This window comes from Cololabis saira, chromosome 17 (assembly GCF_033807715.1).
Source record: "Cololabis saira isolate AMF1-May2022 chromosome 17, fColSai1.1, whole genome shotgun sequence".
Classification (NCBI taxonomy): Eukaryota; Metazoa; Chordata; class Actinopteri; order Beloniformes; family Belonidae; genus Cololabis; species Cololabis saira.
In genome coordinates this window covers 19837938-19850704 of record NC_084603.1, presented here as the reverse complement: position 1 = coordinate 19850704, position 12767 = coordinate 19837938, and the positions used below count along the sequence as shown (strand labels likewise).

General features: G+C 38.4%; 1 protein-coding gene across 5 annotated transcripts; it reads right to left on the bottom strand.

The window, feature by feature from the left end:
- Window positions 1-112: 112 nt before the first annotated feature.
- washc2c (WASH complex subunit 2C) lies at window positions 113-11855 on the bottom strand. Of its 5 annotated transcripts, none has more exons than XM_061745215.1 (31): window positions 11719-11855; window positions 9808-9951; window positions 9469-9633; window positions 9317-9385; window positions 9019-9192; window positions 8829-8922; window positions 8681-8742; window positions 8527-8580; window positions 8324-8434; window positions 8087-8171; window positions 7821-7880; window positions 7549-7679; window positions 7358-7445; window positions 7245-7289; window positions 6978-7157; window positions 6733-6890; window positions 6488-6598; window positions 5374-5466; window positions 5151-5237; window positions 4959-5063; window positions 4701-4870; window positions 4435-4552; window positions 3908-4303; window positions 3662-3790; window positions 3420-3524; window positions 3224-3298; window positions 2641-2700; window positions 1937-2140; window positions 1124-1831; window positions 866-1037; window positions 113-755 (listed from the first exon to the last, which is right to left on the bottom strand). In XM_061745215.1, the coding sequence occupies exons 2-31, from the start codon at window positions 9949-9951 to the stop codon at window positions 610-612; spliced, it is 4299 nt and encodes a 1432-aa protein (XP_061601199.1). In that variant the 5' UTR covers window positions 11719-11855; the 3' UTR covers window positions 113-609. The 5 variants fall into 5 exon arrangements, with proteins under 5 accessions (XP_061601199.1, XP_061601200.1, XP_061601201.1 ...); XM_061745216.1 differs by having other exon boundaries at window positions 7549-7676; XM_061745217.1 differs by having other exon boundaries at window positions 9019-9189.
- Between the last annotated feature and the right edge of the window lie 912 nt (window positions 11856-12767).

Below are 12767 nucleotides of genomic sequence, written 5' to 3'. Positions count from 1 at the left end.
TTCAAAACTCAAACTGAAATGGTTCAAAAATTAATATCTGTCTCAATAGATAGTGCACGTAAACGCCTGTAAACGCCTGTAAACGCCTGTAAACTGGAAATAACAGCACACATTTCAGATAAAATATGCATCTTTTTAGTTATTAAAAAAAAAATGTCTTTGTCATCACAACCAAAGTTAAGAAATGGATGAAAATCTCAATAAAAACTTTGTCAAAATGATTACGGTAGTAAGTAAACACGCTGATATCTCATAAAGATGATATGGCACATAACCAAAGCAAGAAATCTCACAAGGCAAAGCCAAAGAACTTCCAAAAAAAAAAAAAAATTACCGTTTAATTCTGCAGGCCTCGAGGCTAAGCATATAGTTATGCTTATAAAGTGCTATTATGTATTATAAAGACTAACAATTTATAGTAACCATGATGGCAGAATTTTGAAAATGACTGGAATACTATTCATTTGACTATCTCCCAAAAATAAGCCACAGTATTGAGAATTTTTCTATCAATAAATACTCTATCAACAGTCATCTGAAATCTTCCAACAAACTCTCAACAGCAAAAGGATGAATTCACAACTGTACAAATCTAGCCAAGCCAAAACATCAATTTCCACCCAGAGCATTAAGTGGGTCATCAAATATGTTGCTTGAATCTGCTGCTGCACTGGTCTCCTGGGATGGTGGCATTTTCTTTGATTTATGAGGAGCCTTGGGCACTGGTTTTACTGTGCTTGTTGAGAAAATGTCATCTTTAAAAAAGGACAGATGTAAAAAAAACATTTAGTTAAAGATAACAAGAGATAAACAAAACAGACAATTATAAAATATGAATGTAGACATGTTTTTCACTGTTGCCTACCCATGTCATCATCAAATATTGACTTGATCTCTCCCTTTGTCTTGGACTTCTGTTTTGGTTTTGAAGTGTCAGTCAGGTCAGCAAAAATGTCGACATCATCGTCGAACAAGCTGGCATCAATGGTCTTCTCCTTGTCCTTCTTTGCCGCTTTAACCACAATAGCTGCCTCGTCCTATCACAGAATTGAAAACAGTGGCAGTAAATTAAACAATCTACGGGCACAGATGTATCTTGACAGAATAAGCACAACAAATGTACCTGAAAGATGTCTTGCTTTGAAAAGCTCATGCTGCTCTTGATTTCTCTACTACTTGTGGATGAAGGAGTGGAACTGTTACTCAGGCCAAATATATCATCGTCATTATCATCATCTTCCAAAAAGGATGAGGCCTTAGGTGCTTTAGTGGTTGTCCTTGGCTTAACATTGTGGAATAAGTCATCAATGTTGTCATCAAAAATGGATGGGAATGTGCTTTTATCTTTGTCTTTCTTTACTGCCACCTGGCTAGAGGCCTGAGGAAGAGTTGTTTTTGTAGTTTCTCTGATGGAGGGTTTGTTAGTGACCGAGTTTGCTCCAAACAGACTATCAGAGCCGAAAAGGTCATCTTCGTCAGAGGGTGGCAACACCTTTGAAGTCCCAATATCCTTGCTTATGTCTTTATTTCCAGTGTTTGTTGATACAGGGAGTGTCAGTTCAGAGGGTCTGGGGGGAATCGGAGAGGGTGCAGGTTGGGAGGGTGTGGGAGTGGTGGGTCTAGGAGGTGCGTCTGAGTTAGGCAATGTTGGAAAGATCTGTGTATGACTGGGCTTGTTCAGTGGGGGTAAGAATGAAGCAGACACACTGGGGGTTGGCACAGGAACATCTCCACCTAGTTTTTCATCTTTATGTTCAGTAGATTGTTGGGCTTGTTGTTGCCTTGCTGCTCTGGACTGTGGTCTTCGAAGGAGAGAACCTTTGACACGACCCTGTGTGACAGAAGAGCAATGCTAACATGTGCTGATTTCACTATATTAACAGTAACTAAAAGACTAAGACAAGCAGTATCATACTCTAGAAAAATAAAACCCCACCTTGTTCGTGCTCTGCAGCGTTGTGATTTGGACCGGTGTATCAAAGCTCACTGCGACTTCACTGTCTGCATGAGCTCCAAGAGGAGTAGTGGCAGGACTTGGGCTCAGGCTGGAGCTAGATACCCCAGAGGAGGAACTGGGAGCCCCTGACGGGCTGGATAGAGAACCAGGGAGCAATGCAGCCGGGTTGATCAACAGACTGGCCTAAGAAGAACAAAATAATCAATGCAATAGTTTACCAAGGCTGGAAAAGCTATTTTGGACTCTGAACACAAGATAATTAAATCCCCATTAAAAACATCTATTTTTATCTTCTATTTCCTCAAAAATACACATTTGAGGGAGCTTTACACTCATGAAGTTTCTCAGAAGTGTCCAAAGCAATGAATCATTCAGAAAGGAATGAGAAAAAGGACTAAAAGATGGAAATGGTCCAAGAGCAAAAACAGTAACAATTACTGAGACCGCAAGAACAAGCAAGAAAATTCTTACAGATAAGCAAAACGAAACAAAGGGTCTTTCATTTCTGCTGCTTAATCATAGCAGAGTTTAAAAAGGGAACATGAAAAACAGAACAAAAAAGCTTGTAGAGAGAAAGAAAATGTGAGAGTGGTAATATGATAGTCTTTCTTAAGAAGGAGCGAGAGGGAAATGTCAAGATTACAGATGTTTGATTAAGTTTTTAAAAAAAGATTTTAAATTACTTGAAGTTTCCCAATCCTTGAAGAGGGATCTTTAGGTTTTAGAGGGCTTGGTGCAGGTTTCTGTGTGGTCAAATTACAGCACGATCAGACATTATATGCAAATTAGGTATTTCTGGTATTAATCAAGACCAGGTGTGGGTAATCCTGGTCCTCGGGGGCCAGTGTCCTGCATGTTGTAGATGTTGCTCTGCTCTATCACACCTGATTGAAATGTATGATCATCTCCAGCATGCCATCAACGTCTGCACAAATCCGTTAATGACAATGTCATTTGTACCAGGGTGTGCTGAAGCAGTAAGACATCTAGAACATGCAGGACAACAGCCTAACAGGAGTAGTGGGAGGACTTGGGATCAGGCTGGAGCGATATACACCCCCCCCTCGAGGACCAGGATTGTCCACCCCTGATCTAGACATAACACTACCTTTGTACAGGCTAACCAGCAGGTTGATATGTTTATCACCATATTGGGAAGCAAAAACAAACAAATAAAAGAAGGAACAAGTGTTTTACATCAATACCACATATGTATGAGTGCATAGGCCATAGAGAATATGGAATATAGGCTTAAAATAAACACACCTGAATCTCAGATAGAGGTTCTGGACTTGCAAGTGGTGCTTTGTCATTAGGTTTGCTGGGTTTCTCTGCTACTTTCTGAAAATCAGTGAGATGTTCAATTAAATGACTATTTAAAAATAAGCAATTTCTATTTTAAAGTACAAAAAAAAAAGTAGGAAACCAGTCTTGTTCTAATTCATATTAAAAAAATAGCTACCGGAGGGGTTTTTGGCTTGCTTGAGTTGAAGAGGTCATCCTCATCCTCATCCTCGTCTGCAAACAGACTCTCTGCTGCTGGCTTCACTGAGCCAAGTTTGGAAGTCTAGAAAGTGAATACAGAAGGGTATCCTTAACATGAAGTGAAAAGTATCTGTGTTTGGACATAGCAAAACATTTTAGTTGCAGTGAGAAGACAGAGCAAAACCCCAAAATATAAAATATATATATAGATATACTGACTGCATCTTTCCCTGAAGTGGCAAAGAGGTCAACATCTGGGTCATTGTCCTTCTGCTGAGTCCGACTGAACAGCAACTCTTCATCCTGGAATACACCTGTGCTCTTTGCCTGCGGTTGCTCCTCTGTGGGCTGTACAGTTATAAACAGACACAGTTTCAAATATATATTTGCTGCAGTGTAAACAGAACAATGACTTTAGAACAAATAACGTGGTGAGATCTGATCTACTAAATCTTTATTTAGTACCTCTGTTGCTGTGGGTTTACTGGGTGTGAATATTGGATCTTTCCAATCTGATTCGTCTTCCTCCTCCTCATCAAACAGACTAACGGTAACTGCTTTTCCCTTGTCTTCCTTCTTTTCCTCCCTGTTAACGTTTGGTGGTGAGGTGTCCTTAGAGAGGAAGATGTCATCAGAGTCTACCTCATCCAGTGGGCTCTTTGTCTGTTTATTGGCGAGGACATTAATGCCACCAAAGAGACTGACTGCTCCAGCAGGCTTCTTTTTATTTTCAGTGCTCTCCTGTGATGGCAACATTGCCTCAGATGGTTTTTCGGACGGCTTTGGTGGCTTGTCTTTTGCTGCTGTTGTAGAAACTGCAATCTCCTCCGACGGCGCAGTTGTTTGAGAGGTAACAGCTGTCTGTTCAACAGAGATATACAAGAACTAAATGTCAATGTAACTGATAGACATATGAATAATCACAGAATCTAGATTGTGCTATTCTTCATTTCCCTTTCAAGAGACTGTTAGGTTCACGTGAGTTCACTCACTTTAGCTGGAGCTTCAGTGTTTGTGTTGACAGTGGGTTTGGTGCCAAACAGCGATCCTTTTTCTTCATCATTACCCTCATCTTCAAACAGGAGAGCTACCCTCTGGGGCTTCTTCTGGCTATGTGAAGAGTGACAGAAAAATTGGGTTGGGTAAGAAGTTATTTAAAATTCTGATTAAAATTATTCCAATATCAGTACACTGAGCAGAGACAGAGAGGAAAGCTTATAAGAGATTGAAGGAATAGCCTTTTCAATGCCCTGAATACCTTGATTCTTTTGTTGGAACAAACAGAACATCCTCCTCATCATCAAACAAGCTGCTCTTCTGAGATACTTTGGTGTTGGGGAGATTGGACGGGGCACTGGCACTAGTTTTCATCCCCCCTGTCTTGGACTCTGGTTTTGTTGTGCTACCTTTTGAAGTAATCCATTCATCCTGTCATTCAGAAAAAATAATATTACAATTCAGATAAAAGAAAAAAAAAACTGCCAGACAAAAAAATGACTTTTTTGCATTTTCCAACCTCATCATCACTGAAGAGTGAGCTGCTTGGCTTGGTTGGCTGGGGCGTGGAGGCTTTAGCTCGGTCCGTTTTTGGTTTAGACTTAGCTGCAGATGCAAACAGATCCTGCAATGTGAAGAACCAGGTTATACTGATGTACTATTAGTAAAAACTAAGCAATTCAATTTAGTTTTGAGGAGAAAGTCTTGTTACCTCCTCTTCCTCATAATCAAATAATGATGAAGGGACCTTGCTAGTAGGTTCGGGCTTAGACTGGCTCTTAGTGATTGTTGGAAATATCTGTGGAGGTTTAATACATGAGTAATGCAACGGACACTCGGTTACCTAATAAAGTGGCTGGTGATTGTATATATGCAAAAAATAATTTGATTTAAATTTCTTTCATAATTTTCAATGGTTTGAATGAGATCTTTACCTGTGCGTCTTCATCATCAGAGAAGAGGCCTCTGGTCGGAGGTGTTTGCGCTTGCACAAAAGAATCTTTCCCATCATCAGCAGCAGTCCCATTCTGGAATTCACAACCCAAATATAAACTTTTAGCTGAAAGAATCCGATTATAGTTTTGTGCAAAAAAAAAAAGCAACAAAAAAATCTTTGTAAAGAAGAGTGCGGGTCTATTGTGTATCCCAAACTAAATCAAATTTGGCTCTTTTGGTTGTTTTCAAAAGTAAGAACACCATGTGAAGAAAATGAAGATTAAAACAATGCAGTGACTTGATGCCACTCGAGGTTTCCCAAAACAAAGTTACCTGAAGTTATAAGATTTTCAGGTTCTTCACCTTTCAGTACCTCCTCTGTAATATATTTATTTTTATCAAAACGTCAAACGTTTTCAGAGGCTGATAAGTCAGGTTTCTTGAGCACGTGGACTTGATTGTGACGCTTTTGCAATATGTTCACAATGGAGTTTAGCAACTTTCTGAGCTAAGCATGATCTTCACAAACAAACAAAAACTTCTGGACAGCAGCATATGATGCAAAATATGTATTTATAACTAAATATCTAAAATTTTAATTTTTCAGACCACAGAGGGTAGCTCAGATAGCTTAGTGGAGTTTTGATCTAAAGTACATTTTTGTAATGAGCAGCAAACAGCGTTCTCCAAAAACAGTCGTTCCTGAGATCATGCACTGATTTGAGTGTTGTTTGGTTTAAATTAATCTTAACAATTTTGGATCACATATGATGTTATCTTAACTTCCATTCTCTGTTTTTACTTCTAAACAGTTCAACTTCTGAGATGTTCTTTTTGTACTCAACCAAGTTACTGACTTATGCAACATTTTTCTTCCTCCTTGTTGCTGGCATCAAACTCTAAATGGGAGTATATTTTGAAAAGAAAATTACAAGTATACATTTTGTTTTTATATATTACTTGGTGTCCCAGTGTTTTCAGAAACAGGCTAGCAGTCAGCCGTTATTAAATCCCAATGGAGCCCCTATGTTGAAAACCTGCTATTTTGTATGTGAAAACACACCGAATTTGATTTTGTCAGGAGTAAATTGTTAAACAATGGTCCATTCAGACCTGTTCGGATTTCTCAGACTCTTCGCTAGTTGATGGCTGTTGCCTTTTCAGGCCCTCAGTGAGTAAACTTTTAGTTCCAGGACCAAACATGGAAACAGCTCCTGGGAGGATCTACAGAAGAAAATTAATTCCAAAACAAAGGGAGATATGAAAAAGCAATTTAGTTCAATAATAGTATGAAAAGATCAGCATGACTAACAAACCCATCCTGCTCATCAGCAGCAGTGAAGCAGGTCTTTACTTACCTTTTTCTCAGCGGAGTTAACCTTCTCCTTCACAACCTCCTGCTTGCTCTGGGTTGGAGGTGGTGCACTGTATTTGTCATTGAATATATCACCATCCTCTTCATCTTCATCGTCAAAAAGGTCAATAGCTTTTTTGGCTTTGGGTTTCTCCTGTACAGCTGAAGTGAAAAACAGGAAGTTCCACATAAACAAGTAAAGGACATCCCATCATAACTCAGATAGCAGCCCATTGCTTATTCACTCACCAGAGTCAGACTTTTTCAAGCTTTTACCACTGAAAAAGTCATCGTCTTCATCCTCATCATCAAACAGCCCAGCTCCTGTGGGAGCCAGTTTGGGGATGGCATTGGTCTTAACAGCTGAAGTGCCATTCTCTTTACTCTCCTCAGAATCAGAGTCATGTCTCGAAGTGAAGCGGCTGTTGTCTGTTGAGAGAAAGTAATTTGGTTGGTTTTCGCATGATGACGTAGAAAATAAACTGACATTTTTAGCATACAAGTGACTGTTGCTACCTGGGAAAATTGAGACAGCACCTGCTGGAATCTTCTTGATAGATTCTAGATGAAAAAGTAAAACTATATCATTCTGCTACTCGACCTCCCCTGCCCCATACGACTATCCTTACCTGCAGTTTGAGCTGTGCTTCTTATGCTTTCATCCGAAGCTCTTTTCTCTTCTGACACAGGCTTTGGTGCATCAGAGAAAAGATCACCCTAGAACACAAATACAATTCAGATTCTATTTGTAAAGAGCTGAGGTGATGTGGAATTAAAATGCTTTAGAATGACTAGTTAACATTTTTTTTGCTTTCTGCACCTCATCATCATCATCAAAGAGACCTTTCCCTCCACTGAAGAGGCCACTTTTCCCTCCGAATGGGGAGAAGTCATCATCATCATCATTCATCCTTGGTGGCTTAAACATATCATCGCCGTCTTCTTCAGCTGCTGTTTCAAAGCACATCTTTATTTTCAAAAATAGGCATGATGGAAACAGTGGGCCTGCTGTAAAATGTCTAATACAATGTTTAACAAAAAAACTAAACAAAACCAAAAAACACGATGATGAATGAATGATGAGAGTCGTACCATGTGACTTTGTAGGTTTTGATTCTTTTCTGACTTTACTCTTCTTCTTAGATGTTAATGCTTCCAAGACAATGACATGGTGAAAAAAAAAACATAAAAAAGGATCCATAAGTGTGCATGTGCAGTGATGTCACCTGGAATTCTGTCAAAGTCAATCTCCTCTGAGATCCATGAAGTATTAACTTTCACTAAATTAAAATATGATGAAATGGAGGAGGGAAATGAGACGGATCTACTACAAAGTGTTTGGTGTGACAGGGACTTACATGCACGATCTCCTTCTGGTCTCTTAAAAGTTTCTCCTTTGATACGAGCAGCAAGCTCATCAGCAAATGATGAAGGGCCTGTATCCTGAATGACACAGACAAACACTTAGATGTCATCGCTCTCTGGAACAAATGCATCTTAATCATTAAATCACTAAAAAGTACAATTTGCCAATCCAAGCACATCATTTGTTAGTCGTTTGTTTACTGGATTCTTTCATTTGAGCACATGCATACTTTTGAGTCATCATCATCTTCATCATCATCATCCTTGTCAGAGTCTCCAAATATATCGGAATCTTCATCCTCCTCCTCTTCATCCTCTTCATAACTTATCATGGATGCTTTCTAGATCAACATCAGGGGAAGATAACAAAATTACACACTGACTTAGAATAGAATTACGTTTTTTAATGTGCTAGGAAAACAAGATAAACTACCTTTTTAATATTGTGATGTTCATCCTCCTCCTGATCAAAGTCTTCATCTGAATGCTGTTAAAAACCACCAAACGCAGAATTTTTTATTTTTGACATTTAGCTGGAAATGAAAATTACTAAATGTTATGGTAGAAAGAGAAACAGGGGGTCTTACAACTGCCTCTTTGCCATCTTCACTCTCAATCACACTGTCCCTGTCACTGTCAACTGACATTTCTGAAAAGTGAAACACAGTGAATTACCACAATACAGAATCATTTATAACATTATAGTGAAGAAAAAAGCTCTAATCAGAATATTACCATCACTTGACAAGTCACCAAGTCCAACATCATCCTGTTCCATGAAAGCTTGAGAACCAATCAGATATGGGAGTGGTCTGTCCACATAAAGATCCTAAGAGGGACAGAACAAAAGATACACTGATTGAATTACTATAATATAAAAGAGATACTGTCACAATAATCCCTTCAGACTACACCAAAAACACACCTTGGGCTCCAAAATGGCGTCTACTCTGTCTGTGACCTCCTCATCTTCAGAGTCAGAGTTCCCTGCTTTGATGTCCAGATGCTCAAAGGCCGACTCCAGCACTTGGAGACCATAGTTTACTGCTTCCTGCATCTTAGGAATCAATTCTGCTTCTTTCTGCTCTCGAGTCTTCTCCTTGGGTGAAAACAAATATTATTATTATTCTATAATAATAATAATAATAATAATAATAATAATAATAATAATAATAATAAAGAATTATAAATAATGTAAGATGACTTTCTTGATAGTAATGTACCTGCTCAGGCAACTTTTCTGGTGGATCAGCCTTGGGAATAGTCTCTTCTACTTCCTCATCATACACTCTCTGCAACAGAACACAAAAAAATAGATAACTTTTCATCAAGTATATCTAAAATCCAAAACAAATGTTTAAAAGATATTCATTACATTTTCTATAAACTGTGTATTGGAGAGCATGAGAAAGTCGTTGAAGACGGAATGCAAGCGGCTGTCCGTGGCCTTGGTGTCACGTATTAGACTGTCTAGCTGTTTTTCAATGTCATGCGTCTTTGACAACATTCGCTGGGAGAAGTCTTGGAGGAAGAGGAAGAGCTGTGAAAGAAAAAAAAAAAAAGCAACAATGAAAACACGAATGCATTTGCAAAGCACATTTCACAATCTTCAAAAGTACTTCCGCAGTGTTTCTTCAATTATTGTGTTACTGTGTCAGTCAATTACTCTTTTTTTTTGTCTCTTAAAGATAAGGATATGGCATCTATGACTTACCCCTGAGTCAGCAGCCAAAGACCAGTTGGCACTGTGCTGTCTTATCTCTTCAACACTCCAGGGTCTCTCCCATATATGAGCATTATTCTCCAAGTGTTCACGCCGGCTCGGCCCATTTGCCATTCCCTCTGGCAACGCACTCATCTGCAAGAAGAACACTTGGTGTTATGAATAGAAACAATAATTCAAGATTTTAAATAGATGTCACTAACAAACTAGAGGAAAACAGTGTCTAAGTTTGCAATAATCTTCCTTTTGTGGTTTAAGTTGTATTGTATATACTTAAAAAGAAGCGTGAGTAAGACTGTTTAAATATGAAAGTTCACTGTGGGAAATAATTTAACTTGTATTTGCAGTGTTTTGTTGTCGTTTTTTCTTGTGTGTGTGTGTGTGTGGGGGGGGGGTGATTGAACAGCTTGAACATAAATAAATAAATATTTCTAGATGATAAGATACATAAAGACTAAATGGGAATTTATATTGGATGCATTGCATGTGCATGCAAAAATGTAGAAATTTATTTATTTTATATGAAAAAAACAAAATGCTTTGATTTAAAGTTTAAAGTGCTTTAATAGCATTGAACTTGCATGACTGTACAGACAGCCAACCATACTAGCAACTGAAATATCCTCCTATGTTATGTATGGCCACATCAGCCAAGATGTATAATATAACTAGAGGTGAAGGTCAGGAAATTAGAATATGGTGTAAGTTCATTTATTTCAATAATTCAACTTAAAGGTGAAACTAATACATTACATAGTCTCATTACATGCAAAGCAAGATATGTTATACCTTTGTTATCATTTTGATGATTTAATTCTTTATTGATTTCATAAAATATTCAAATTTTTTAGATTTCTTATTTGGGGTTTTCATAAACTGTGAGCCATAATCACCAAAATTAGAACAAATAAAGGCTTGACATATCTCACTTTGAATGTAGTGGGAAATAATATATTTGTTTCAACTTTAGTTGAATTTACTACTAATGAAGTTTTGCAATATATTCAAATTTTTCAAATTCCAACCTTCACCTGTATATTATGATATCAATAAATAAAGAGCATAATATATGTCCCGCATTGGTTCAATACGGAATGCAACTTTTAATTCCGTAACAATTCCGTATTTCAAGGGACGGGTGGCAAGCCTACACTAGACTGCATTAGCTTGCATGAGTATTTACAGTTACAATATTATATAACAAGCATTATAGATGACATTGGAGTAACGGCAACAGTATGGCATTCTTATTTTAGTCGATTGCATCAAATTAGCGGAATCAAATAATCACACAGGATGTTTCCTTACAGCTTAACAGCTACTATGAACGTCTACCTTCGGGTCAAAGGTTTAAGTAGTTCACGGGAAAATAAGCCAGGAACAGAGATCAATCTGCAAAAACTTCTTGGAATGTGTGACGGCACATACTTTACAATTACTGTGTGCCACAGATCATCCTACTACGGGCAAGTTTTAAGCAATGCACTTTAGAAATCTCTGCGTGCAATATGCATCTCACTTCAACGCATTCCTGATCCCAACTCGCACAAAAACACTCAAGTGTTAATTCTACGATTGCTTGCTAAATGTGACCAGCTTTCATCATATCAAACCCATATGAGCTTGTAATTTCCCTTTAAATGCTAAATGTAGTTTGAGTGGTTCACTCGCGATACAACAAGATTGGCTTTGGCTTTGCAATAACCCTGACACATTTGCGAAAGGTAATTGTTACACATAAAGTTATCCAAGGAGGACTACCTTCTCTCAGTAAATGAAAGCGGGGACTGTTTGGTTAGCCACTAGCTTCACTTAGCTAGCCCATACTAACCGTGACTACTGCTGCTCCGACTGACACGAAAGTGAGATATAATTCTCGAAACTGAGCGCTGCCACCCTTACCTTGAACACTTCTGGTCAAATGCTGCCTACTAGGGTCAATTGCGGTCAGAAAAAAAGAAAAAAATAAGATCGATTATGCAAAATTTGGCCTTTCCCTCATTGGTCTTCTGACAGGTCAGCCATATTCTGTCTGCAGACAGTCACCTGACTGCGTTGCCTAGCAACCCGGTGAAAGTGGGGCGGAGTAAAGTCGAGCCGACAAGGAGCTCAGTGAATATAAAGCCTGATTTATGGTTCCGCGTTAAATCGACGGCGTAGGGTACGCGGCGACGCGCAGTCTACGCCGTAGGATCTGCGTTGGTGTAACGCGGAACCATAAATCAGCCTTTACTGCTCACTGGGTCTGTTGCAATTAGGGTTGCCAACCGTCCCTTGAAAAATGAAATCCTCCCGTATTTATAAACTAAAGCACACGTCTCGTATTGAGCTGAAAGGGACACACTTTGTCCCGTATTACTGAGTCAAAAAATAGTCATAAAATGCCAATGGAAAATGGCATTGAGCTGTTGAGTTCATAAGTAATTCATAAGTTTTACTACTACCTGTAGCCTACAGTCATGGCCTTTGAGGCACAAATATGTTTACAAGTTTTTTACAGACTTTGTTTGCACTTTTGTTATTGCACTAACAATGTGCACCATTAAAGGGATGGATGTTCTGCTTTCTTTCTATTGTTTTATATTAATTTATACAATTTTAAGGCAGGACAGGTTTCTGTTTAAGAAAGATACTTATTTTATTCAGTTCATTTTGTTATTTTGTATTAAAGTGAATTGCTGGATAATAATTTGTTTTCCATGTGTTCATGGCATTCAAAAATATGCATTTAATTCAATTCAGGTTCCAGTCAAATAGTTAAAAAATTGTTTCACTGAAATTCACTCAAAAAAGGGGCTAATAAAATTCACCACGCCAGGAAAGGTGAAGAGAATCGGGTTGGCCGGCCCTGCTGATGAGATGTCCCTTATTTATTTTACAGGGAGTTGGCAACCCTAGTTACAATAAAGTTGATTTCAGTTTTCAAAATTAATACGACCTACGTTTTTTTT

Bases quoted from the DNA above. Each gene is read 5' to 3' on its own strand.
- washc2c (XM_061745215.1), bottom strand. From the start codon at position 9,951: ATGAGTGCGTTGCCAGAGGGAATGGCAAATGGGCCGAGCCGGCGTGAA. The intron at 5,467-6,487 runs GTCTGAATGGAC...TGTGAATTCCAG, and splicing joins AGTCTGAGAAATCCGAACAG to AATGGGACTGCTGCTGATGA. The intron at 5,064-5,150 runs GTAACAAGACTT...TTCACATTGCAG, and splicing joins TTGATTATGAGGAAGAGGAG to GATCTGTTTGCATCTGCAGC.